The following is a 24,829-nucleotide window of genomic DNA, read 5'->3' on the forward strand; positions in this document are numbered from 1 at the left end:
CCACCATAATTATTACAGTGGGATTAGGCTTTCAACATAGGAATTTAGACGGGGACAGAAATGTTCAGTTCATAACACCAAGTGTATTCAGGTCAAAATTCTAAACTTGAAAGGATGTAATCCATTTGAACATTGTAGTATTGAAAAAATGTTAAAACCACAATGTTTCTTATTTTATAGTTAGCCTGTCTCATCTACAGAATCCCAGAACTTTTTCTCTCCTATATTTTACATCTGCCTCACAGCTTTAAAAGAGAAATTGGAAACCAAACCAGTGAACCTCTTTTACTTCCTTTTTTTTTTTTTTTTCTTTTGAGATAGATTCTTGCTCTGTCTCCCAGGCTGGAGTGCAGTGGCATGATCTGGGCTCACTGCAAGCTCCGCCTTCTGGGTTCACACCATTCTCCTTCCTCAGCTTCCCGAGTAGCTGGGACTACAGGTGTCTACCACCACGCCTGGCTAATTTTTTGTATTTTTAGAAGAGACGGGGTTTCACAGTATTAGCCAGGATGGTCTCGATCTCCTGACCTCGTGATCTGCCCACCTTGGCCTCCCAAAGTGCTGGAATTACAGGTGTGAGCCACCGTGCCCGGCTGGACCTCTTTTACTTCTAAAAGACCTGTACAGGCTTCACTTTTAAAATAATTCTGATATATTAAAATGTTTGGGGGATGTTGGGTTTTTTTTCCATTGCAGAGGTCATATAAGGAAGTTTACTTTTATTTGGCTTGGGATTCTATTTGGGGCTTCGTGTAATAACCCTTAAATGTGTGCCAAAGACTTGATTTAGATAAAAGTACAGTAAAATAAAGTAAGATGTGTTCTCTTTCATGCTTTTGCAGTATGCAGAAAAATGATTATAATTTTCTTGTGTGCTTTCTGGGCTTTTTGATTGAAAACATTGATACTGTAGATTGTACATATGTTAAGAACCCCTCAGTTAACTTTCTGGTAATGATTTACGTTGTTCTTTTTTTTGAGATTGAGTTTTGCTCATGTTGCCCGGGCTGGAGTGTAGTGGCACGATCTCGGCTCACTGCAACCTCTGCCTTGCAGGTTCAAGCAATTCTCCTGCCTCAGCCTCCCGAGTAGCTGGGATTATAGGCGCCCGCCACCAGCCCTGGCTGATTTTTTGTGTTTTTAGTAGAGATGGGGTTTTGCCATTTTGGGCAGGCTGGTCTCAAACTCCTGCCCTCAGGTGATCCACCTGCCTCGGCCTCCCAGAGTGCTGGGATAACAGGTATGAGCCACCGTGCCCAGCCGATTTAGGTTGTTCTTTACGCACTAGTTTGAATTCTGTTAGCTATACAATAGTTAACTTTCTTGTTTACAGTTCATATGAATCATGTCTCAGGACCTGAACTAAAACTGTGTATGGTTGTTTAATGAGGCTGCTTGAAATTTCAGTTGATTTATTTTTAGCTCTATTTGTAGATTATGTGTGCTGTATCTGTAACCTAAGTTTTTAGTCTTTAGGAAGATTCTGTGTAACACTCTCTCACGTGGACTCACGCTCTGTCAGGCTCTCTCTCTCACACACACACACACAAACACACATACACAAAGACTCACACACACATAACTCGGTAAACTATGTTTAGACCATGCTTTTGTTGGACTATTATTGTGAAAGTAATGCGTTTGGTTACCCTACTTTTACCACATAGTTGCATGCAAAGGGCACATAACCATTGTCTCCAGTGCTCCATTCCTAGCATATACCACTTAGTCTGTTTTATCCTACTATCGCAGAATACCTGAGACTGGGTATGTTATAATGAACAGAAGTTTAATGGCTTATATTCTAGAGGCTGGGAAATCCAGTATCAAGGTGCCGGCATCTTGGAGGGCTTCTTGTTGCATCATCACCTGGCAGAAGACAAGAGGGCAAGAGAGAGCAAGAGGGGGCTGCACTCACACATGAGGGTGGAGCCTCATGGCCTTATCACCTCTTCTTAAAGGTCCCCCCTCTTAATACTATTAGAATAGCAATTAAATTTAGCATGAGTTTTAGGGGGGACAAGTATTCTGACTATAGCATTCTGCCTGCAGGCCCCCACATCTCATGTCCTTCTCATAAACAAAATAATTCATTTCATCTAAATAGCCCCGCAAGTCTTGTAATAGCTTCCAACGTAAAAGTCCAGAGTCGCATATAAATTAAATGTGAGACTAGTCTTTTTTTTTAAATGAATTTTTCCCTTTTTGCTTTCATGCTCCAAAGGTTCTTCCTTATCCAGTGACTATGTAAGTTGTCATTAATATTCAAGTGAAATTCACAAATGTGGGGGCTCTTTGATTTTTTTTTTTTTTTAAACTTACTACTTAAGCAGAATTTCTTGTTGCTAATTGCAGTATTTAAACTGAACTTATTATGAACTTACTGAAGAAATGGCTTTCCTCCTTTCTTTCAAACATGGGATTTCTTCTAGATTTTGCCTATTAGGAATTTAATATTAGGGTAAATAATCTTATCTTTTGTTTGCATTGTTGAATAAGAGCCAGTAGATGTTTTAATTTTTCAAATGATATTTTCACTCAAAAATTTAAGTATGAAAAGAATGAAAATCTAAATGAATATTTATAAATGCCTCACATAGTTCTGATTTTAATTTGTTTTTAATTTCCTTTTTAGCTGCTCCCTAAAGGTAAAGCACTGTTGATTTATTTTGCAGAATCCTTGCAGCCTTTCCTGGAAGCCTGTAGCAACTCTTCATTTTTTCGTACTTGCTCTGTGCTGCTTCGAGCCCCTAAGCTTGATCTTCAAATACTAGAAAAACTCAGTATTATTTTACAGAAACTTTCCAAAATCAAGTAAGAATTTCTTATTGCTAACATTTTTTATTGAAAAATACCTTACTGTGATCATTTAGACCAGGGGTGTTTAATCTTTTGGCTTCCCTGGGCCACACGGATGAAGAAGAATTGCCTTGGGCCACACATGAATACACTAACACTAGTGATAGCTGATGTGCTAAAAACAAAACAAAACCTCGTAGTATTTTCAGAAAGTTTACAAATTTGTGTTGGGCGGCATTCAAAGCCGTCCTGGGCCGCTTGCAGCCCGTGGGCTGCAGGTTGGACAAGCTTGATTTAGACCTTTCTGAATCCCATGCTACTTAAGCTTTCATTATTAAATAAAAATTTCCGTTATACAGATGTAGAAAATTAAGATTCATGAATACTAAGGCTGATCTAAGACCACATATTTAGTGACAGACTAGAATTAGAGTTCTGATCTCAGAACATCTAGTTGTTTCTATGGCTCATTTCAGGTAAGTGAACTTTAAATAAATCATATAAAAGTAAGAGCAGTTTTTAGCAACCAAGTAATAATATCAGAATAAATTCTTGCATACTGGTATTCTCTAATACCACAGGTGAAAATAAAAAGATCTTTAAGACCACAAAAGATGTAAATCCTTTTGTATTAGGATAGTACATAAGGTTATTTGACAAATTCTCTCAAGAGGTAAAAATAGCTAGACAAGGAAATAAGACACATAAATTCTTAATGATTGAAATGAAATTACTGACAGGTCATTAGAAAGAGGATGGTTGAACAAGTATTCTGTAACCAAGTCAAAAGATGGACCAATATTCTGCCACTTTAAAAAGGCCTGCTTACTCAAAATAGCATGATCAAATGTTTGCTTTGCCAGCAGTGAAAAAAAAATTCTCATGCTAATAGTGAATAGGGTGCAGTTTTCAGAATTATAAAATGGTTCCAGGCTGGGCACAGTGGTTCACATCTATAGTCTCAGCACCTTGGGAGGCCAAGGAAGGAGGATTGCTTGAGCCCAGAAGTTCAAGACCAGCCTTAGCAACATAGTGACACCATGTCTCTACAAAAAATAAAATTAGCCAGGTTTGGTGGTGTGTACCTGTAGTTCTAGCTACTTGGGAGGCTGAGGTGGGAGGATTGCTTGAGCTGGGGAGGTTGAGGCTGCAGTAAGTTGTGTTCATGCCACTGCACTCCACCTGGGTGCCAGAACAAGACCTTGTCTCAAATGAAGAAAAAGTTTCCTTTTTTCCCCCCAGTGGTTTTCTGCTTCAGGTTTATCTCCTAAAACCTATTTTGTTTGTTTCAGCATCTTAATATTTTAGTCGCCTATTTTCTCCACTGTTTTTAAAAACAGATGCTGTTTCCTCATGTTTACACATAAATTATCTTTCGTGTCATTGCAGATAAACTCTCTTAAGTATGTGTAATTAAATAATATATTCATTTTTTTTAACAGGAGTAATAAGAAGCTCTTTGAACTTTTTACAATTCATCTGATGCTTCAAGAAATACAAAGGACAACAAATCCAGAGCATGCATTTCTCTGTATTAATCTAAATTCAACTCTGTTCAATTTGGGTTTAACAAAATGTAACTCCCTGGTCTCCAGTGCAAGCCATTAGACTGGCTAATTTTTTAATATAGTATATGTGGTGCTTATTTATAAACATGTAGAAATTACCAAAGTAACTACAATTCTACCAAGGAAAGTTATCAGTAGCATCATTTATCATGAAAAATAAGTACTTTTTTTGAACTTTAAAAATGAAATCTGTAGAAGGTATTGGAACTTTTGGAATGTTTCAGTTCAAGTAAGGTAGTGCTAATGTACAAGATGACATTTCTAGAATGTATGACACTGAAGTTACTTTTTGTAAAAATATATTAGGAAATTTCTTTCTTAATTATGTGATTATTTGGAATAAAATCGGTGCTCATGTGAGAACAGGGTTAAATAATACTGTCTTTCTATTTTCTTAATATATTAGAATCCTTCCTTTTGAAAGCAAAAGTATATATCTTTAAACTATTGTCTTGATACCATAACTTTTCTATATACTGTATCCTAGATTAACAAATGATTTTTTTTTTTTATTGTGCTCTTTGTGGGATAGAAAAAGTTGTTTTTTATTGTGCTGTTCACAGGTTTAAAAACTTTTTTTGTTTTCAAAATAATTATTACTGGAGCATGTAATACAAGGCAAGACATTTTTTAAACATCGAAAGGTAAACAAAAATAATAGTCCTGTTACCAGAAATATCTCTTGGTATAGCCAAAGATGAGTAAAGTGGCCAGAGGTCTGGGTGAAGTAAAGGTGGTAAAACTTGGGACTTAGGACAAGATACTGAGGAACATTGTGTTAAAAAGTCATAAAATCATATATGATCAGTGTATAATCTCAGTTTCAGGAGTTAGAAGAAATTTTCAAGAAACGACTGGGCCTCTTCAAAAAAATACCAGAAAATGTGCCATTTTTGAAGTAGAAACAGAAAGCCATAATGAAAGAACAGGCCAAAGTGAGAATGGTGGAACCACAGAAACTTAAAAATGCAGAAGCCCAGGCGCGGTGGCTCACGCCTATAATCCCAGAACTTTGGGAGGCTGAGGTGGGCAGATCACCAAAGGTCAGGAGTTCAAGACCAGCCTGGCCAACATGGTGAAACCCCGTCTTTACTAAAAATACAAAATTAGCCGGGCAGTGGTAGGTGCCTGTGATCCCAGCTACTCGGGAGGCTGAGGCAGGAGAATCACTTGAACCTGGGTGGCAGAGGTTCCAGTGAGCCAAGATTGTGCCATTGCACTCCAGCCTGGGCAACAAAGTGAGATTCTGTCTCAAAAAAATAAAAGTAAGTAAAATAAAAATACAGAAGCCAAAGTGCACATTAGAAAGAAAAAATAACATCAATACTTCATAAAATAGGATTAGCATGACAAGAACAAACAAGAAGTTCTCTCAGAACTCAGAGTACATAGAGATTGTACTCATGAGAGTGGATGGCAGATTCTAGGACAGAGCCTGGCACTTCTGCAGGGCGGCATTTGGTGTTTCTGAAGAAGAGAACAGAACAAATGGAGCGGAAGCAATATTCAGAAATATAGTTGAATAAAGATTCTGGCGGCCAAAGAAAGAGCTGCATGTACAGATTGAAAGGGCTCATCATGTTCCAGAAAAACCTATGAGAAAAGAGTTCTATAATTAGATGCTTCCTGGCCAAATGTTAATTTATAAGGATAAAAGCACAAACAAAAGCCAGTTACTTACAAGAAAGGAAAAACCAGGCTAGCCTTATAGAATGCTGGAAGGTAATAGGGAGCTGTAGAGGAGAAGATTTTTAATCCAAGACTTTATCCCTAGTGAAGATGCCTTTCATAAGTGGGGACAATGGAAAGACCTTCAGACATTCAGGCGTTGAGATATGATACCACTTACGTACTGTTCTGGAGAAAGCAATGACTTAAAGATTAATCAACTTAGAGATGAAAGAAAACAGTTTATTGGCCGGGCGCGGTGGCTCAAGCCTGTAATCCCAGCACTTTGGGAGGCCGAGACGGGCGGATCACAAGGTCAGGAGATCGAGACCATCCTGGCTAACCTGGTGAAACCCCGTCTCTACTAAAAAATATAAAAAACTAGCTGGGCGAGGTGGCGGGCGCTTGTAGTCCCAGCTACTCGGGAGGCTGTGGCAGGAGAATGGCGTAAACCCGGGAGGCGGAGCTTGCAGTGAGCTGAGATCCGGCCACTGCACTCCAGCCTGGGCGACAGAGCGAGACTCCGTCTCAAAAAAAAAAAAAAAGAAAAGAAAACAGTTTATTAAATCAACCTCATATCAAAAGCACGGAACACTGAAACAACTTAAACATTAAATAATTGTTGTAACTGTTTATAAGATGCAGTGAGATGTTAAATTCCTCAAAAGGGTAAATAATGGAAAAAGCAGCCCCCTCGCTCTTCCTTCCTCCATCATCATGATGTGTACAGTTGACTCCATTTCTCACCCTGTCTTCATAAGTCTTTCAGGGTCAAGTGATTTCAGGCCAAGAAACAAAAGCAAAATCGTCTCATTCCCCATTGTATTCAGATGAAAACTGATGATAAAATCAGGTACAGTTCCAAGAGGAGACACTGGAGAGGAACCACGCTGGGTCTGTAAGCAATTGCAAATGAGATGGCACACATATTTATGCTGTATCAAGGTCACTGTCATCTTACCATATCAGACTGAAAATGTCACCACTATCTGGACCGTCAGATATGTTTTATTGGGAAAATCGTTTTTCTCTTTGGGTATATGTTATGCACTAGCAGGGTGGTTTAGTAACAAATATGTGAGACCTTTTATTTGAAAACATTTGTTTTTAAATAATGGGAAAAGCAATATGTTAGTAGTGAGGATCTGGGTAAGACTATCTTAGCTTTTGTTAACAAAAACTAAGAATTGATGGGGCCTTGAGATTGAGGTAGAGATGAAAGAGGAGCTGTTAAGTACAGTATTCTACATTATCATCAGAAAGAGTCGAAGTGTTCCATTTCACTGTTAGAAACATGTAAGATAAAGAATCTTTTTGGAAAATATCAAGGAAACTATTAAAATAAAAATTGCATAAATATTCTCAAAACACTGAAAAAGAAAAATGAAATAGATATAGCAAAAAATAGAATGACAGGAACATGAAAAGAACAAAAATATTTAGGATAAATAAAGGAGGTTTTAAAAATTATTTGTTCTTTATGGTCATGTGCTAATAAATTTGAAAATCTGAATGAAATGGACTATTCTCTAGGGAAAGATCAAAATTGGCTTAAGAAATCTGCACTAGCAAACCATTGCAGTCATTTATTTATTTATTTAATTTTTTTGTAGAGACAGAGTTTTGCCATGTTGCCCAGGCTGGTCTTGAACTCCTGAACTTGAGCAGTCTGCCTGCCTCAGCCTTCCAGAATGCTGGGATTGCAAGCATGAGCCAGTGCGCCTAGCCTACAGTCTTTTATAAAATTATCAAAGAAATTATTATTATTATTATTATTATTATTTTTTTTTTTTTTTTTTTTTTTTTTTTTTGGAGACCGAGTCTCGCTCTGTCGCCCAGGCTGGAGTGCAGTGGCCGGATCTCAGCTCACTGCAAGCTCCACCTCCCGGGTTCCCGCCATTCTCCTGCCTCAGCCTCCCGAGTAGCTGGGACTACAGGCGCCCGCCACCTCGCCCGGCTAGTTTTTCATATTTTTTAGTAGAGACGGGGTTTCACCGTGTTAGCCAGGATGGTCTCGATCTCCTGACCTTGTGATCCGCCCGTCTCGGCCTCCCAAAGTGCTGGGATTACAGGCTTGAGCCACCGCGCCCGGCCAAGAATTATTTTTTTAAATGGCTGCAAGTCCAGGTGTTTTACAAGTGGATTGTTTTAAAATTTCAACATGAAATATTTAAAGTTATTTAAACTGTCCCAGAATGTAGAAAAATCAAATTCATTTTATGCAGTTAGCATGAACCTAGTATCAAACAGTTGGCAAAATGAGAAAGAATAAGATTTAAAAGTCTTAAAGAATTATGGAGAAATTAATACCAACTGCATATGACAGAAACATTAATCCATGATTAAGTAGGATAACATACATTCCAGAAATACAAGATTAGCTTTCTAACAGAAAAATATATTTTGGCCAGGCTAAGTTTTTAGTATATTATTATTATTTAATCCTCATAATAACTTTGTGATGGGTTTTTTAATTGTTACCATTTTATAGATCAAAAAAGAAATGGGGTTAGGGAGATCTGAGTAAGCCACTATCATTGTTGTGACTAGAGCTCTGTTAGTTGAAGGGGAGTGGGAATTTGCAATAGTAGATTTTTACCCATATTATAGTTGTAACTAGAGTCCTTGAGTTTACCTCCTCTCTTCCAACCTCCAAATTTATTGGAATAACAAAAGCAATTTTTCTAGAGTAAACGATGTAAAATAGAAAATTTTTATTTTCAGCAGTGTGGTGGACTATATCTATTCTCCAGGTGCAGTGCAACTAAAAATGTTACGAGTACATAGGCATGTGGTTGAGCTGGTGGCAAAGTCAGATATGTTTTACTGGGAAAATCGTTTTTCTCTTTGTGTATATGTTATGCACTAGCAGGGTGGTTTAGTAACAAATATGTGAGACCTTTTATTTGAAAACATTTGTTTTTAAATAATGGGAAAAGCAATATGTTAGCAATATGTCTGGTCTTGGAGATCAGACATAAGAAACAAATCCAAAGCAAAAGAAAAAAATTTAAAGACCAGAAATCAATGAAGTAGAAAAAAGGAAGTCAACAAAACCAAAAGCTATTTCTTTGAAAATATCAATAAAATTAATAAGCTTCCAGCCAGGCTAACTTAAAAGGGAAAAAAAAAAAAAAAACGAGAGAAGGCACAAATTGCTAATACCAAAAACGAAAGAGGGAACATTACTGTAGATTCCATGTTCATAGATAGGAAGACTCAATATTGTTAAGAAGTCTGTTCTTCCCAACTTGATCTATAAATACAATGGAAATCCTATTCAAAATCCTAACAGGTTATTTTGTGAGTACCAACTGACTTTCTCCCATGAATTATGAACTTTCTTAATGGCATCTAGAAGGCTAAACTTTCTAGGTTTTCGTAGCTAGAGAGGAGCTAGGGAGGAGACATCAAGGCCTGGCTTCAAAGCTTCAAAGGACAGGCTGACTCTCTTGTTAGAGTTTAATGGAGCTGGCAATGCTCATTTACCATTCTGAAAATCCTAGGGCCCTTAAGAATTATGCTAAATCTCCCCTACCTGTACTCTGTAAATGGAAGAACAAAGCCTGTATGACAGCACGTCTGTTTACAGCATCATTTCCTGAATACTTTAAGCCTGCTGTTGAGACCTACTGCTCAGATAAAACAGACTTTTCTGAAAACGTTACCACTTATTAACAGTGCACCCAGTGACCAAAGAGCTCTAATGGAGATGTACAAGATTAATGTTTCCATGCCCGATAACATAACATCCATTCTGCAGCCTGTGAACCAAAACGTAATTTCAACTTTCAAGTCAATTTGCTTCTCCATATATACTTTATAATTCATGGGAGAAGGTCAAAATGTCAACATTAACAGGAGTTTGGAAAAAGTTGATTCCAATCCTCATGAATGACTTTGAGGGGTTTAAGACTTCAATGGAGGAAGTAACTGCAGATGTGGAGGAAATTGCAAATGAACTAGAATCAGATGTGGAGCCTAAGATGGCATGGTCTTCCAGAAGAAGGCTGTTTCATCTACATTGGAAATCTGTTGTGTAGTGTAGTCACTTCATCAGTGGTCTTACCTCAGTCTTCTGGAGAACTTACTGCAGCTTCTGCACCAGCACTTGCTGCTTCATCTTGCACTTTTATGTTATGGAGATGATTTCTTTCCTAAAACCTCATGAACCAACCTCTGCTAGCTTCAACCTTTCCTTCTGCAGCTTCCTCAGCCTTCTTAGAATTGAAGAGAGTTAGGGCCTTGCTTTGGATTAGGCTTTGGCTTAAAGGAATATTGTGGCTGATTTGATCTATCAATACCATTAAAACTTTCTCCTTATCAGCAATAAGGCTGCTGTGTTTTCTTATCATTTGTGTATTCTCTGGAGTAGCACTTCTAATTTCCTTTAAGAACTTTTCTTTTGCTTTCACAACTTCGTAGTTTGGCGCAAGAGTCCTAGCCTTCAGCTTTTCTTGGCTTTGGACATGCTAAATTACCCAATCACTTCTAGCTTTTCATTTAAAGTGAGAGATGTGAGACTCTTTCACCTGGACACTTAGAGGGCATTTTGAGGTTATTAATTGGCCTAATATCAGTATTGTTATGTCTCAGGAAATGGAGAGCGATCCAAGGAGAGGAAGAGATGGGGGGATCAGCCAGTCAGTGGAGCAGTCAGAACACACAGATTTATCAGTTAGGTTTGCTGTCTTACATGGGTGTGGTTCTTGGCATCCTGAAACAATTACAATAGTAACATCAGAGATTATTGGCCAGGCACGATGGCTCACTCTTGTAATCCCAGCACTTTGGGAAGCTGAGGCTGGAGGATTGCTTGAGGGCAGAAGTTTCAGACCAGCCTGGGCAACATAACAAGACCCTGTTTCTACAAAAAGAGTAAAAATAAAAGTAAACCAGCCAGGTGTGGTGGCAGGCGCTTGTAGTCCTAGCAACTCGAGAAGCTGAGGCAGGAGGATCACATGAACCTAGCAGTTGGAGGCTGCAGTGAGCTATGATCACACCACTGCACTCCAGTCTGGGCAACAGAGTGAGACCCTGTCTCTAAAATAAAAAATAAATAAATAAATAAATAAATAAATAAATAAATAAATAAATAAAAATAACTGATCGCAGATCACCATGACAGATATAATAATAGTAACAGAAAAGTTTGAAAAATGCAAATTACATTTTTCACAAGATGCAGGGTTGCCACAAGTCTTCAATTTGTAAAAGACGCAGTATCTGTGAAGCACAATAAAGGTGAAGTACAACAAAATTAAGTATGCCTGTATGCAAACGCAGAGCTCACACCCTTCTAATGAATAGACAGAAGTATCAGATCCTTTTCTATGCTAGCAAAGGATTTTAAGAGTTTGGAATTCTCTAGAAGTGTAAAGTTCTTAGGAGGGCATTATTGGGCAAAGCAGTGCTTTATCTCATTCTCTTGTTTGCCTGTTCAAACTTCCCACCCATTGTACTCACTTGCTGTGTTATTGCAGGTTAAGCCCCTGAGGCCCTTTTCTCTCACCTCTTCTGTTCACCTCTCATCCACTTTCCATGGCATCCTCCATGCCCTTCTGATATCCACATGTCTCTTCATTTTCTTCTCAGGCCTCCTCTTTCTCTCTCTCTTGCCATCTCTCTAAGTTATTGAAATTCCTGAAATCCTAAGCTGGCCTGGCACTGAGAGGTAAGCACCTAAGAGCGTCAGTCTTCCCTAGATAGATGGAACTGTGCGCAGATCTGGGACTGCTGGAAGGGTGTGAGGTAGGGGTTTAAGGATGGCACAAGTAGGGTGGGGTTAAAAAAGACCTTGTCATCTTTAAATAATAGCATCAAGATTAAACTTCGTACGGAATTCAGCAGTGTTCATTTCTTATTTTCCACTGTATTTCGTTTCAACCCATCCTCTATATTTTATGAGCCCAAGCCTTTAGATATGTGTAGAGGAAGGTGTGATACAGCTTTCAAATTCTTGAAATTTGCCCAAGAAATACTTTGTATCATGAGGTCTGCAGTTATTTATACAAATCCCTGAAAATATTTCATGGCAAATCTGTAGCACCCAGTTGAGATGAGACCAAACTGGAAAAATCTCTGTGGCTGTGATTATTGTCAATTCTGTAAGATGAAGATGGGACCAGTGACAAGAATGTGCACTGTTTACTGAGCACTCACCTGCACGGGGCCATGTGCTTTTCAGACATTGCCTCTTTCAGTTTTGAGCACAATGCCAGTTGTGGCATCCCTGACATATAGATGAGGAGATGAAGATCCAGACGTAACCAGCAAGGGCAGGGCTGGGATACGATCCATGTGTGCCTGATTCCCAGGGCTCGCATGTGTGCAGTTTTCTCTCCGGAACGGTTTGCCTTAGTGAGGAGAGGATTCAGGATATTCAGTTCCAGCTGCACTGGCTGGGCTGGAATCTTTGTTGACCCTTCCACTCTACGTTCCTCCCTGGCCGGGGAGGCTTACTAGGGTGGGCTTCTTGCTGGGCTTGGCCAGTGGGTGTTGCCATCAGGAGATGACAGGGCATCTGCTTCTCCAGGGTATCCCCCAGGGCACAGTGCTCTGTGACTCCAGGGTCTGCCCCTCATGGTTTCTCTAAACCTCACTCCTCTCTTTGTAAACAGCCCCTTCATAAATTAACCACCTCGGCTGGGCGCAGTGGCTCATGCCTGTAATCCCAGCACTTTGGGAGGCTGAGGTGGGCGGATCACGAGGTCAGGAGATCAAGACCATCCTGGTTAACCTGGTGAAACCCTGTCTCTACTAAAAAATAAAAATAATTAGCCGGGCGTGGTGGTGGGCACCTGTAGTCCCAGCTACTCAGGAGGCTGAGGCAGGAGAATGGCATGAACCTGGGAGGCGGAGCTTGCAGTGAGCCGAGATCGTACCACTGCACTCCAACCTGGGCGACAGAGCAAGACTTCGTCTCACATACATACATACATACATACATACATACATACATACATACATAAATTACCCACCTTGAGGGTGTCATCTGCTTTCTGTCAGGAGCAGCACAGACTCGCTAGCATCACTCCTAAATAATGTGAACTTGTTTTGATTTTTTGTTTGAGGCAGAGTCTCACTCTGTTTCCTAGGCTAGAGTGCAGTGACATGGTCTTGGCTCACTGTAGCTTCTGCCTTCTGGGCTCAAGCAATCCTTCCACCTTAGCCATCCCAGTAGCTGGGACTATAGGCGTGCACCACCATGCTTGGCTAAGTTTTAAAATATTGTTTGTAGAGATGAGGTCTCGCTATGTTGCCAGGCTGGTCTTGAACTCCAGGGCTCAAGTGATCCTTCTGCCTCAGCTTCCTAAAGTGTTGGGATTACAGGTGTGAGCCACTGCACCTGCCCAATGATGTGAACTTTTAGTAAGTCCCTTAAGTTCTCTGGGCCCAACTTGCTTTACCTGTCAAGCAGGGACCATGGTGCTGGGTCTCCCAGATTGTGAATGTCCAAGAAAACAGGTAGAGGGGCACTTTGGAAGACATAAAGACTCCTCAGAATGGGAGCTAGCAGTGTAATTCCACAAGGCACAGAATGGGCATTCAGTGCATAGCCTGACTGGAAGTGGAGCATCCTTTGTGAGAAAAGGAAACCTCTGAGACAGTGAATATGTTTCCATTCCGAAAAGCTTGATGCAATTAAAATAGAAGAAAGGGCACCGCTGAAGAGAATAAGAGGAGAAGGGATCTTTGTATTGTTGTTGCTTGTTTCTTTATGGTAGCGACAGCGTATTTCATGTAGGAACCTGTGACAAAGCTCCACATAATAAACATGAGAAAGTCAAGGATGATGGTTTTGGCCAAGGAGCAAATGACATGCCACAGCTGCCCTGGCAGGTCCCCTTTTCGAGATTGTGTCCTCGCGGATGGGACTCTCAAGCAGCTGCAACAGGCATCTTCCAGCTGGGAAAGGCCACTTGACCTCTTTCTCTCTTTCGAAAGCCAGGCAGCTGTGAGTCCAGGCTTGTCACTCCTGGGTGCAGGCTCAGGAACTGAAGGTGGGCCTGCCAAGCCACACACCATCGTTCGAAACATCTCTGCTCTGTGGCCAGGTTTTTCAGCCCCTCCCCACTCCCCATCAGCAGTGGCTTCTGGAATTTCCCTGTCTGTAGAATGAGAATAGTTACACCAAAATTTCTTCCCAAGGAGCTAACTGGAATATTGCAATATGAATCTTTGCAGAGAATCAATACTGAGAGATGCTAAAGGATAGTTTAGCTCATATAAGTACTAATCAATATCTCTTTTCCAGGTAGAGGGAGCTGAAACTTCCAACCTTTCTTCCTATTCACAAACCCACCTTCACCTGCCCCCAATGCTGAACTTTGGTTTTTCACGTTGCTTTTGCAGAACTTTAAAACATTTGATTTCCTTGATGAGTCTTTGTACTGGGGGGCCAGTGCAGTTTGCTTGGCACTTTGTTTTCCTCTCATATAACTTTTCCCTGCCAATAAGGCCTTTAGGCTGAGAGAAAAAGTTATTGAGCATGTGCATCCAAATTTGAGATGATCGTTATTTCATTTACCTAATGACTTTAACTTCTTTGATACTGTGTTTGTCTTATGAATGTAATGGCTTTCTCACTTTAATGAAAAGTTATGCAATAAAATTGAAAAGTAAGTACTATATATGTAAACATTAATTCCTTTTTAAATATAAAGAATTAATGGGACCAGGCTTTTTCTATTTTATTTGTACAAATCTATGGGATACATGAGAAATTTTGTTACACGTGTATAATGTGTGGTGATCAAGTCAGGGTGTTTGGATTGTCCACCCGAGTACAATACATGTTGGTTAAGTATAATCACCCTACTCAGCTGTTGAACATTGAGTTTTTTCCTTCTAACTTATTGTATGTTTGTACACTTTAACCGAGTTCTCCTTATCCTCTTCCTCCCACCACTCTTGATTCCCAGTCTCTGGTATCTCTTTCCCTCTCTACCTCTATGTGATCAAAATTTTTAGCTTCCACATATAAATGGAAACGTGTCATTTGTCTTTCTTGCTTGGCTGTTTTCACTTAAAATAATGACCTCTGGTTTTATCCATGTTGCTGCAAATGACATGACTTCATTCTTTTTGTGGCTGAATAGTATTTCATTGTGTGTATGTACCACGTTTTCCTTACCCATTCGTCCGCTGATGGGCACTTAGGCTGATTCCATATCTTTGCTATTGTGAATAGTGCTGCAATAAACATGGGGGTGATATATATCAATATATCATATTGTTTTCTTTTCCTTTGGGTAGATACCCAGTAGAGGTATTGCTGGATCCAGTGGTAATTCTAATTTTAGTTTTTTGAGAAATCTTACTTTTCCATAGTGGATGTTTAAATTCTCACCAACAATGGGTAAGAATTATTTTTATCTACATCCTTACCAACATCTGTTATGTTTTGTCTTTTTCATAATAGGTATTCTGACTGGGGTAAGATGATATCTAATTGTGATTTTGATTTTGATTCTGATGTTGGGCATTTTTTCACGTATCTGTTGGTTACCTGTATGTCTTCTTTTGAACAATGTCCATTCATGTCCTTTGCCGCTCCCCCCGCTTTTTTTTTTTTGAGACGGAGCCACTGTTTGCCACCCAGGCTGGAGTGCAGTGGCGCAATCCCAGCTCACTGCACAATCCGCTTCCCGGGTTCACGCCATTCTCCTGCCTCAGCCTCCCGAGTAGCTGGGACTACAGGCATCTGCCACCACGACCAGCTAATTTTTGTATTTTTAGTAGAGATGGGGTTTCACTGTGTTAGCCAGGATGGTCTCGATCTCCTAACTTCATGATCCACCCGCCTCGGCCTCGCAAAGTGCTGGGATTACAGGTGTGAGCCACCGCGCCCAGCCCCCTTTGCCCACTTTTTAATGGGATTTAAAAAAATTTTTTTAAATGTTGGGCTGTTTGAGTTCTTTGTGTATTTGGAATATTAGTCCCTTGTTGGATGAATAGTTTGCAAATATTTTCTACTGTTCAATAGGTTGTCTCTTCACTCTGTTGATCATTTCCTTTGCTGTGTCAAATATTTTTAGTTTATTATAATCCTATTTGTCTGTTTTTGTTTTGTTGCCTGTGTTTTTGAGGTCTTAGTCATAAATTCTTTCCCTAGACCAATATTCAGGAGAGTTTTCCCTAGGCTTTCTTATGATATTTTTTATAGTTTCACATCTTATGTGTAAATCTCTAATCTAATTTTTAGTTTATTTTTGTATATGATGAGAGATGGAGGTCCATTTTCATTCCTCTGCATGTAGTTAACCAATTTTCTCACTATCATTTATTGAAGAGGGTGAACTTTCCCCAGTGTAAGTTCTTTTTGGCTTTGTCGAAGATCACTTGGCCATAAATATATATGTGCCTTTATTTCTGGTTTATTTTGTTCCATTGGTCTACGTGTCTGTTTTTATAACAGTATCATGCTGTTTTGATTACTATATGCTTGTAAAATGTTTTGAAGTGAGTCATTGTGATGCCTGCAGCTTTTGTCTTTTTGCTTATGATGACTTTGAGCTCTTTTTTGGCTCCATATAAATTTTAGGATTGCTTTTTTAATTCTGTGAAAATTGACATTGGTATTTTGATGGGGATTGCATTGAATCTATAGATTGCTTTGGGCAATGTGGTTATTTTAATGATATTAATTTCTCTTATCCATGAACATGGGACCTTTTCCCATTTTATTTGTGTCTTCTTCAATTTCTTTCATCAGTGTTTTATAGTTTTCCTTATAGAGATTTTCCACTTCCTTGCTTAAATTTATTCCTAGGTATTTTATTTTATTTTTGTAGCTATTGTAAATGGGATTGCCTTCTTGATTTCTTTCTCAGATCATTATTGGTATAGAAATGCTACTGATTTTTGTTATGTTGGTTTTGTATCCTGCAACTTTACTGAATTTATTGATTAGATATAAGAGATTTTGGTGGAGTATTCAGGTAGATATAAGGCCATAGCATCAGCAAGGAGGGCCAGTTTGATTTCCTCTTTTCCAATCTGGATGCTGTTTATTTCTTTCTCTTGCCTGAGTGCTCTGGCTAGGATTTCCAGTACTAAGTTGAATTGCAGTGGTAAACTGGGGTATCCTTGTCTTATTTTAGTTCTTAGAGGAAAGGCTTTTAGCTTTTCTCTGTTCAGTATGTTAGCTGTGGGCTTGTCATAGCCTTTCTTATTTCGAGGTAAGTTTCTTCTGTGCCTAGTTTGTTGACAGTTTTTATCCTGGAGTGATGTTGAATTTTTTCAAATGCTTTTTCTGTATCTGTTGAGATGATCATATGGTTTTTGTCCTTCATTTTGTTGATGTGATCTGTCACCTTTATTGATTTGCATATGTTGAACTATCCTTGCATCCCTGGCATAAATCCCATTTGATAATGGTGTATTATGTTTTTGATGTGCTGTTGGATTTGGTTTGCTTGTAATTTGTGGAGGATTTTTGCATATATTTTCATTCACCAGGGATATTGGCCTATAGTTTTCTTGTTATATCTTTGTCTGGTTTTGGTATTAGGGTAATGCTGGCCTTATGGAATAAGTTAAGGAGAATGCCCCTCTCTTCAGTTTTTTGGAATAGTTTCGGGAGGGTTGGTGTTATTTCTTTGTATGTTTGCTAGAATTCAGTTTGAATCCATTTAGTCCTGGGCTTTTTTTCTTGGGTGACTTTTTATTACTGATTCAATCTTCTTATTGATCTTTTCATGTTTTCTATTTCTTCCTGATTCAATCTTGGTAGGTTGTATGTTTCTGGGAATTTATCCATTTCCTCTATGTTTTCTAATTTGTGAGCAAATACTTGTTCATAATAGTCTCTGATTATACTTTGTAATTCTGTGGTATCACTTGTAATATCTTCTTTTTCATTTCTGATTTTATTTGGGTCTTCTTTCTTTGGTTAATTTAGCTAACAATTTATAATTTTTTCTTTTTTTTTTTTTTTTTTTTTACCTTTTGGGACAATTTTTTCATATTGTTGAGTCTTTGTATTTTTTTAAGTCCCTACTTTATTTAGTCCTGCTCTAATCTTTATTATTTCTTTTTGTCTATTTTTGCGTTTGGTTTGTTCTTGCTTTTCTATTTCCTTGAGGTATATTGTTTGATTGTTAATTTGTACTCTTTCTCCTGTTTTTGATATAGGTGTTTATTGCTGTAAACCTACTCCTTTGCGCTGCTTTGTTGTATCCCATCAGTTTTGGTATATTGTTTCTACATTTTTATTTCTTTCAAGTTTTAAAAAATTTTTATATTAATTTCTTTTTTATCCAGCAGTTATTCAGAAGCATGCTATTTAATTTCCATGTCTTTGTATATTTCTAAAGTTCCTCATGGTATTGATTTCTAGTTTTATCCATTGTGGTCTAAGAAAATACTTGATATGGCCGGGCGCGGTGGCTCAAGCCTGTAATCCCAGCACTTTGGGAGGCTGAGACGGGTGAATCACGAGGTCAGGAGATCGAGACCATCCTGGCTAACACGGTGAAACCCCGTCTCTACTAAAAATACAAAAAACTAGCCGGGCGAGGTGGTGGGCGCCTGTAGTCCCAGCTACTCCGGAGGCTGAGGCAGGAGAATGGCCTAAACCTGGGAGGCGGAGCTTGCAGTGAGCTGAGATCCGGCCACTGCACTCCAGCCTGGGCGACAGAGCAAGACTCCGTCTCAAAAAAAAAAAAAAAAAAAAAAAAAAAAAAAAAGAAAATACTTGATATGATTTTGGTTTGTTAAGTTTTGTTTAGACTTGTTTTGTGGCCTAACATATGGTCTATCTTGGAGAATGTTCCACATGCTGATGAGAGAATGTATACTCTGTAGTCAGATAGAATGTTCTGTAAAGATCTGTTAGAGGGCTGGGCGCGGTGGCTCACGCCTGTAATCCCAGCACTTTGGGAGGCCAAGACGGGCGGATCACGAGGTCAGGTAGATCGAGACCATCCTGGCTAACACGGTGAAACCCCGTCTCTACTAAAAATACAAAATATTAGCCAGGTGTGGTGGTGGGCGCCTATCGTCCCAGCTACACGGGAGGCTGAGGCAGGAGAATGGCATGAACCTGGGAGGCGGAGCTTGCAGTGAGCTGAGATTGCACCACTGCACTCCAGCCTGGCCGACAGAGTGAGACTCCATCTCAAAAAAAAAAAAAAAAAAAAAAAATCTGTTAGGACCAGTTGCTCTAAAGTTTAGTTTAAATCCAGTGCTTCTTGATTTTCTGTCCAGGTGATCTATCTAATGCTGAGTGGGAGAGATGAAGTCTCTGACTATTACTGTATTGCATCTATCTCTCCTTAGATCTAATAATATTAACTTTATTAATATGAGTGCTCCAATGTTCTAGACATACATATATAGAATAATTATATCCTCTTGCTGGATTGATCCATTTATCATTATATAACAACCTTTCTTGTCTTTTTTTTTTTTTTTTTTTTTTTTTTTTTTTTTTTTTTTTACTATTTTTGGCTTAAAGTCTAGTCTATCTCATAAGTACAACTATACCTGCTCAATTTTGTTGTTCATTTGTATGGAATATGTACATCACTTTACTTTCAGATGTAAAGCGGTAAGGTGAGTTTCTTGTAAGAAGTGTATAATTAGATCATGTTTCTTAATCCATTCAGCTATTGCATATCTTTTAAGTGGAGAATTAAATCTGTCTGTGTTCAAGGTTATTGATATGTGAGGTTTTGTTGTCTTTTCTGGCTGTTTCATAGATTCTTTGTTCCTTTCTTTTTCTCTTATTGATTGTTGTTGTGGTTGGTGGGTTTCTACAGTGGTACCATTTCTCTTCCTATTTTATGTGATTGCTTTGCCAGTGAGTTTTATACTTTCATTTGTTTCCATGATGGTACATGTTGTTATTTTGCTTCCAGGCTTAAAATTCCCTTGAGCATTTCTTGTAGGAGTGGTCTAGTGGTAGTGAATTCCCTCAGCATTTGCTTGTCCAGGAAAGACTACTTCTCTTTCATTTATGAAGGACAATTTTGCTGGATATAGTATTCTTGGCTGACATTTTTTTTTTCTTTCAGCACTTTGAGTATATCATACCATTCTCTTCTGGCCTGTAAGGTTTCTGCTGAGAAACTCACTCTTAGGCTGATGGGGTTGTCTGTCTGTCTGTCTGTCTGTCTTTCTTTCTTTCTTTCTTTCTTTCTTTCTTTCTTTCTTTCTTTCTTTCTTTCTTTCTCTCTCTCTCTCTCTTTCTCTCTCTCTCTCTCTCTCTTTCTCTTTCTTTCTTTCTTTCTTTCTTTCTTTCTTTCTTTCTTTCTTTCTTTCTTTCTTTCTTTCTTTCTTTCTTTTCTTTCTTTTCTTTCTTTTCTTTTTAGATGGGGTCTCACTGGGGTCTCACTCTGTCACTTAGGCCAGAGTGCAGTACAGTGACATGATATGGGCTTACTGCAGCCTCTGCCTCCCAGGCTCAAGCAATCCTCCCACCTCAGCCTCCTTAGTAGCTGGGACCACAGGCACAAGCCACCATGCCTGGCTAACTTTTTGTATTTTTGGTAGAGATGGGGTTTTGCCATGTTGCCCAGGCTGGTCTTGTACTCCTGAGTATGAGTGATTACCCATCTCAGCCTCTCAAAGTGTCAGGATTACAGACATGAGCCACCGCACTTGGTCAGGGGTTTTCAGGTAACTATATGCTTTTCTCTTGCTCTTTTTAGGATTCACCCTTTATCTTTGACTTTAGACAGTTGGACTATAGTGTGTCATGGAGAAAACGCTTGCAGAATGTATCTTCCTGGAGATCACTGAGTCTCCTGTATTTCAATATCTAACTCTCTAGACTTGGGAAGTTTTCATCTATTATTTTATTAATTAAAGTTTCTAATATTTTCTTTGTCTCTTTACTCTCAGGGATATTAATAACTCAAATATTTGATCACTTTGTGTTTTCCCAAGTGTCATGAAGGCTTTACTCATTTTGTTTTATTCTTTTTCTTTTTGTCTGACTGGATTATTTAAAAAATCCTGTCTTCAAGTTCTGAGATTCTTTATTCTCCCTTATCTAATCTATTTTTGAAGTTTTCAAATGTATTTTAGACTTCCTTCAATGAATTCTTCGGTTCTGGAATTTCTATTTGGTTCTTTAAAAAAAAACCTCTTTGGTAAATTTTTCATTCATATCCTGTATTGTTTTTCTGATTTCTTTGTGTTATTTTTCAGAGTTATTTTGTATATCACTGAGCTCCTTTAAAATCAATATTTCAAATTTTTTATGTGGGATTTCAAAAATTTCTTTTTGATTAAGATGTATTGCTTGAGAATTCTGATGTTCCTTTAGAGGTGTCACATTTCCTTAATTTTTCATGTTTCATTTGTCCTTAAGTGGATCTCTGCACATCTGGTGTAACTGTTGCTTCTTCCTGTTTTTGAAATTTTCTTTCATAGAAGAGGATTTTTTCCTAGAGATATATCTATGGTTTTGGTTGAGTAGGGTACTTTGGCTTTGATTCTGGGCGCATGTAGTAATGTAGTCTCTGTATAATTTTTTAGGCTGTAAATAGTGTTGGTGGCATCCATGATTTCCTCACTGGGTTAGGGTGAAGTTAGTAGTGGAGGCTGTGGTGAAGTTGTACTAGGGATTGGGATGCCAGATGGGCCAGTCTTCAGGCCCTAGTGATGACAGCAATGGGCTAAATGTGCCCATTTGTGCCCAGGGCTGTATATGCTGGCATCTCTGTTGGCAGTTATGTGGCAGGCTGATTTCTGGGCCTCCACGTGGCTTGTTCAGTTGCTGGTAGTGGCAGCAATGGACTGGGTGTGTAGGTGGGTTTGGGGGCTTTTGGGCAGCTGGCATAGCATGAGCGATGGCAGGAGCAGTAGCAGGATGATTCTGTGGGTCCCAAGTGGTGTGCATTGATGTTGGTGGTTGCTGTGATGGGCTGGGTGGGACAATCTCTAGGCCTTTAGGTGGCACTTGCAAGGAGGTGCCAGGTGACGTGATGGTGGCTGGGAGTTTAGGCCCAACCATAGGCCCCAGAAAGAGTGCTCAGGTACCCAAGATGGTGGATTGCTTTGCACAGTCCCCAGGACCCCAGGATGTATGTCCGGTCTCAAAGAGGGGGGCAAAGCTGGGCTGTGCAGGTTTGTGCTCAGGCCTCTTGGTGAGAGCAAGAACCACCATTGGGGGCCAGGGTAGGGTGATCCTCAGGCCCCAGGCAGAGTGCTCAGGTAAGAGATGGTAGCAGCTGTGCTGAGGTGCTACGACTGGACAGAGTGTGGCTGTGCTCTGTGGTCACAGCCTGGGCTGGTAAGTGGGAATGTATGTCCTTCCCACAGTCCTAGTGGGGTTTGCTTTCCAGCCTTGACAGTGTTAGCCGATGCCTGTCTCACGCTCCCACCCTGGCTGCAGGAGGCCCCATTTCAGCTGGTGAGCAAGTCCCAGTGGCAGCTTACACCCTTTTGGCATCCTCATCTCTGTCCTAGCAGCACCCACTTCGTGGCATCAGCAACTGCAACCCTTTCCTTGTTTGTTTCTTAGCCCTGGCTGTGGGAGTGCTCACAGCTCACTCCCTATTCCCAGCAGCAACAATCTGGGTTTCTGTAACACCTCAGTCCCAGTGCCTCTGGGCCCCAGGACAGCATGCAGTCTACCCAAGGCTAGGTTTGAAAATGGTGTCTTGCTGTAGTTGCTTAGGTCTCAGACAAGTGTGGGATCCAGTGCAAGCTCCATCTTTGGAGCAGTTCCATCCCATGGTCTCCTGGCAGCTCCCTATGTTAGCTTCAGTGGATGGGAGGGTTGAGGGGGTCTCTTATGGCCAGGATTACATGATTTCATGGTGGAGATCTGGGCCACTGGAAGTCTCTCATTCACCCTTTCCCTGAATTGGGAAGTCACTCCCAGCTCCTAGTTGATCCTGGCTAGGCAGGCTGCTTGTCTCCCTTCTCCTTCCCTGCTTTTGGTGTTTCCTGCCACTTCTCTGTTGAATTCCAGTGTTCTCTGTTGGATAATGTATTCAAAGTGTGACTGTCTACACACTATGTTTGTTCTAAGTGGAAGAGGCTGACATGAAACGCTTCTGGTAGCCATCTTTGTCTGTGCTATTTCTAATACTACATGCTGTACCTAGGTAAATTCCTCGGGAAAGTTGAGACCCATGTTCACAAAATAAAGAAAAAGGCCACAAGGTTACAAGAAGGGTCACCCGGTTCCTCACGGTTATTTCATTTATTCATTTGTTTGCCTTTAAACCTACATTCATGGCTCAAAACCATTATGCAAACTGGGATTCTCATATGACTATGGATTTCATTTTTCCTTTATATTTTCCTTTTTTAAACTTCCTGTTACTTGTCCAATCTCAGTAGAAGTACACCTTCTAACAGAATAATACTGGCCCTACATTTTGAGATGATAGCAAATGTTTACAGAACAGACAAAATCGAACTTAACAATAGACTTCAAGTAGACCTAGCCTGAGAGCCACTCTCTCCAAACTTCCCTTTTGCTCAAACATGGCTAAAGGGTTTTGACACTGACTCCTAGTCACCATCAAATCCCTCCAATGTGAGACCAGACCAGCCACCTAGGACAGGTCTATCCTGGCACCAAGGAATAATCAAAACCTAACTACAGGATGACTCATCGGGGATGCTTTCTGATAAAGATCTTGATCAAATGGGGGAAATGTGAAAGTTGTCAGAATTATAAAGGAGTCACTTGTGCCAAAAAACAAAACAAAACAAAAAACCCTGACAAATAGAGCCATGGAAGGCCATGAAAGAAGGGTTCTCCTAGATAAATGACTGATAACAAGAGCCATCACAAGACTCTGAAAACACCAAAACCTTGCGCAAAAGCCATTACAATCTTAAACACACACAAAGACTCCTGCAAAGACCTCTGCCCAACAACTCCCTGTCCAGCCTTGGACTGGCACCACCCTTATTATTGATCCTTGTAGCCAAGGATAATTGTCTCAAAATAATTACGTAATCCTTCTTATTTTTCCTTTAAGAACTGTTGTCTTCCTTTACCTCTTCAAAAACACACATAGTTCACTATGGCACATGTATTCCCATTGCAATGCCCTATTCCCCAATACATATCATCATTTTCTTTTAGTGAGCTTCTCTCTGTTATCTAGGTTGACAGAGATGATGGAGCAGAGCCGCCCCAGTTAAGGTATTCCAACAGGCAGAGGCCCCAGTTGACCCACATTCAACTGAGCCCAACCTAAGTCAGCTGACTGACCCTCTACTAACCCCCAAGCTATGATAATAAATGACTGTAGCTTTAAGCCATTGAATTTTAAGACAGTTCGTTACACAGAAATAGATAAGTGATACAATGCCTTATGTGCTAATGATAGCAACTTGGAAAACAATGCTCCAGGTGGTTTTTACCTGATCTCCTTGTAATGTTTGCTTCTACACTAGAAGTTCTAGTGTTCTACTTCTAGAACACTAGAAGTTCACTAGAGCAGTGGACTCTAGTGAATGGCCCAGGCCATAACATTTTAGGCACTTTGTTTATAGCTGGTTGCAATCCTACAGTCTCAGCATACATAGTGCAATAACCAGGAACAGAGCAGTCAGAACCTTCTGCACTCACCCACCGACCCACCACCCCAAATACAAAGAGCTCACATTACAGTAGTCTATAAACCTTATTAGTGTGTTTATTGAGATTATAAAATATAATAAGTTATATATATACAGAGTTAGACAAAAATATTGACAATTAAGACTTCACTGTCTAAGGGCCACAGACCTACCCTGGGGTGTTTTCTAAATGTTTTAAAGTATTGCAAAATAATATCTCCACACAAAAATGGCAGGATGGAGTCCCAGCTTTG

The 24,829-nt window shown here is 39.7% G+C and overlaps 1 protein-coding gene and 1 long non-coding RNA gene across 8 annotated transcripts in view; one reads left to right on the forward strand and one right to left on the reverse strand.

Annotated features, from left to right (window-relative positions):
• The window catches only part of CCDC138 (coiled-coil domain containing 138), a 92,002-nt gene extending 87,259 nt beyond the window's left edge, over window positions 1–4,743 (forward strand). For 5 of the 7 annotated variants that reach the window (XM_030921804.1, XM_010368788.2, XM_030921803.1 and 2 more), the window contains 2 exons: window positions 2,676–2,814; window positions 4,242–4,743. In XM_030921804.1, coding sequence (XP_030777664.1) covers window positions 2,676–2,814; window positions 4,242–4,407 — 305 coding nt within the window. In that variant the 3' untranslated portion in view covers window positions 4,408–4,743. The remainder of the gene's footprint in view (window positions 1–2,675; window positions 2,815–4,241) is intronic. The other 2 variants (XM_030921801.1, XM_030921802.1) reach the window with 1 other exon arrangement.
• Window positions 4,744–6,641: 1,898 nt separating this feature from the next.
• On the reverse strand, window positions 6,642–13,147 carry LOC115894369. The gene is made up of 3 exons (XR_004054497.1): window positions 13,016–13,147; window positions 12,198–12,391; window positions 6,642–6,931 (listed from the first exon to the last, which is right to left on the reverse strand). It is a non-coding gene; the product is annotated as an uncharacterized LOC115894369 (long non-coding RNA).
• Between the last annotated feature and the right edge of the window lie 11,682 nt (window positions 13,148–24,829).

The sequence above is a fragment of the Rhinopithecus roxellana genome, chromosome 17 (genome assembly GCF_007565055.1).
Source record: "Rhinopithecus roxellana isolate Shanxi Qingling chromosome 17, ASM756505v1, whole genome shotgun sequence".
Classification (NCBI taxonomy): Eukaryota; Metazoa; Chordata; class Mammalia; order Primates; family Cercopithecidae; genus Rhinopithecus; species Rhinopithecus roxellana.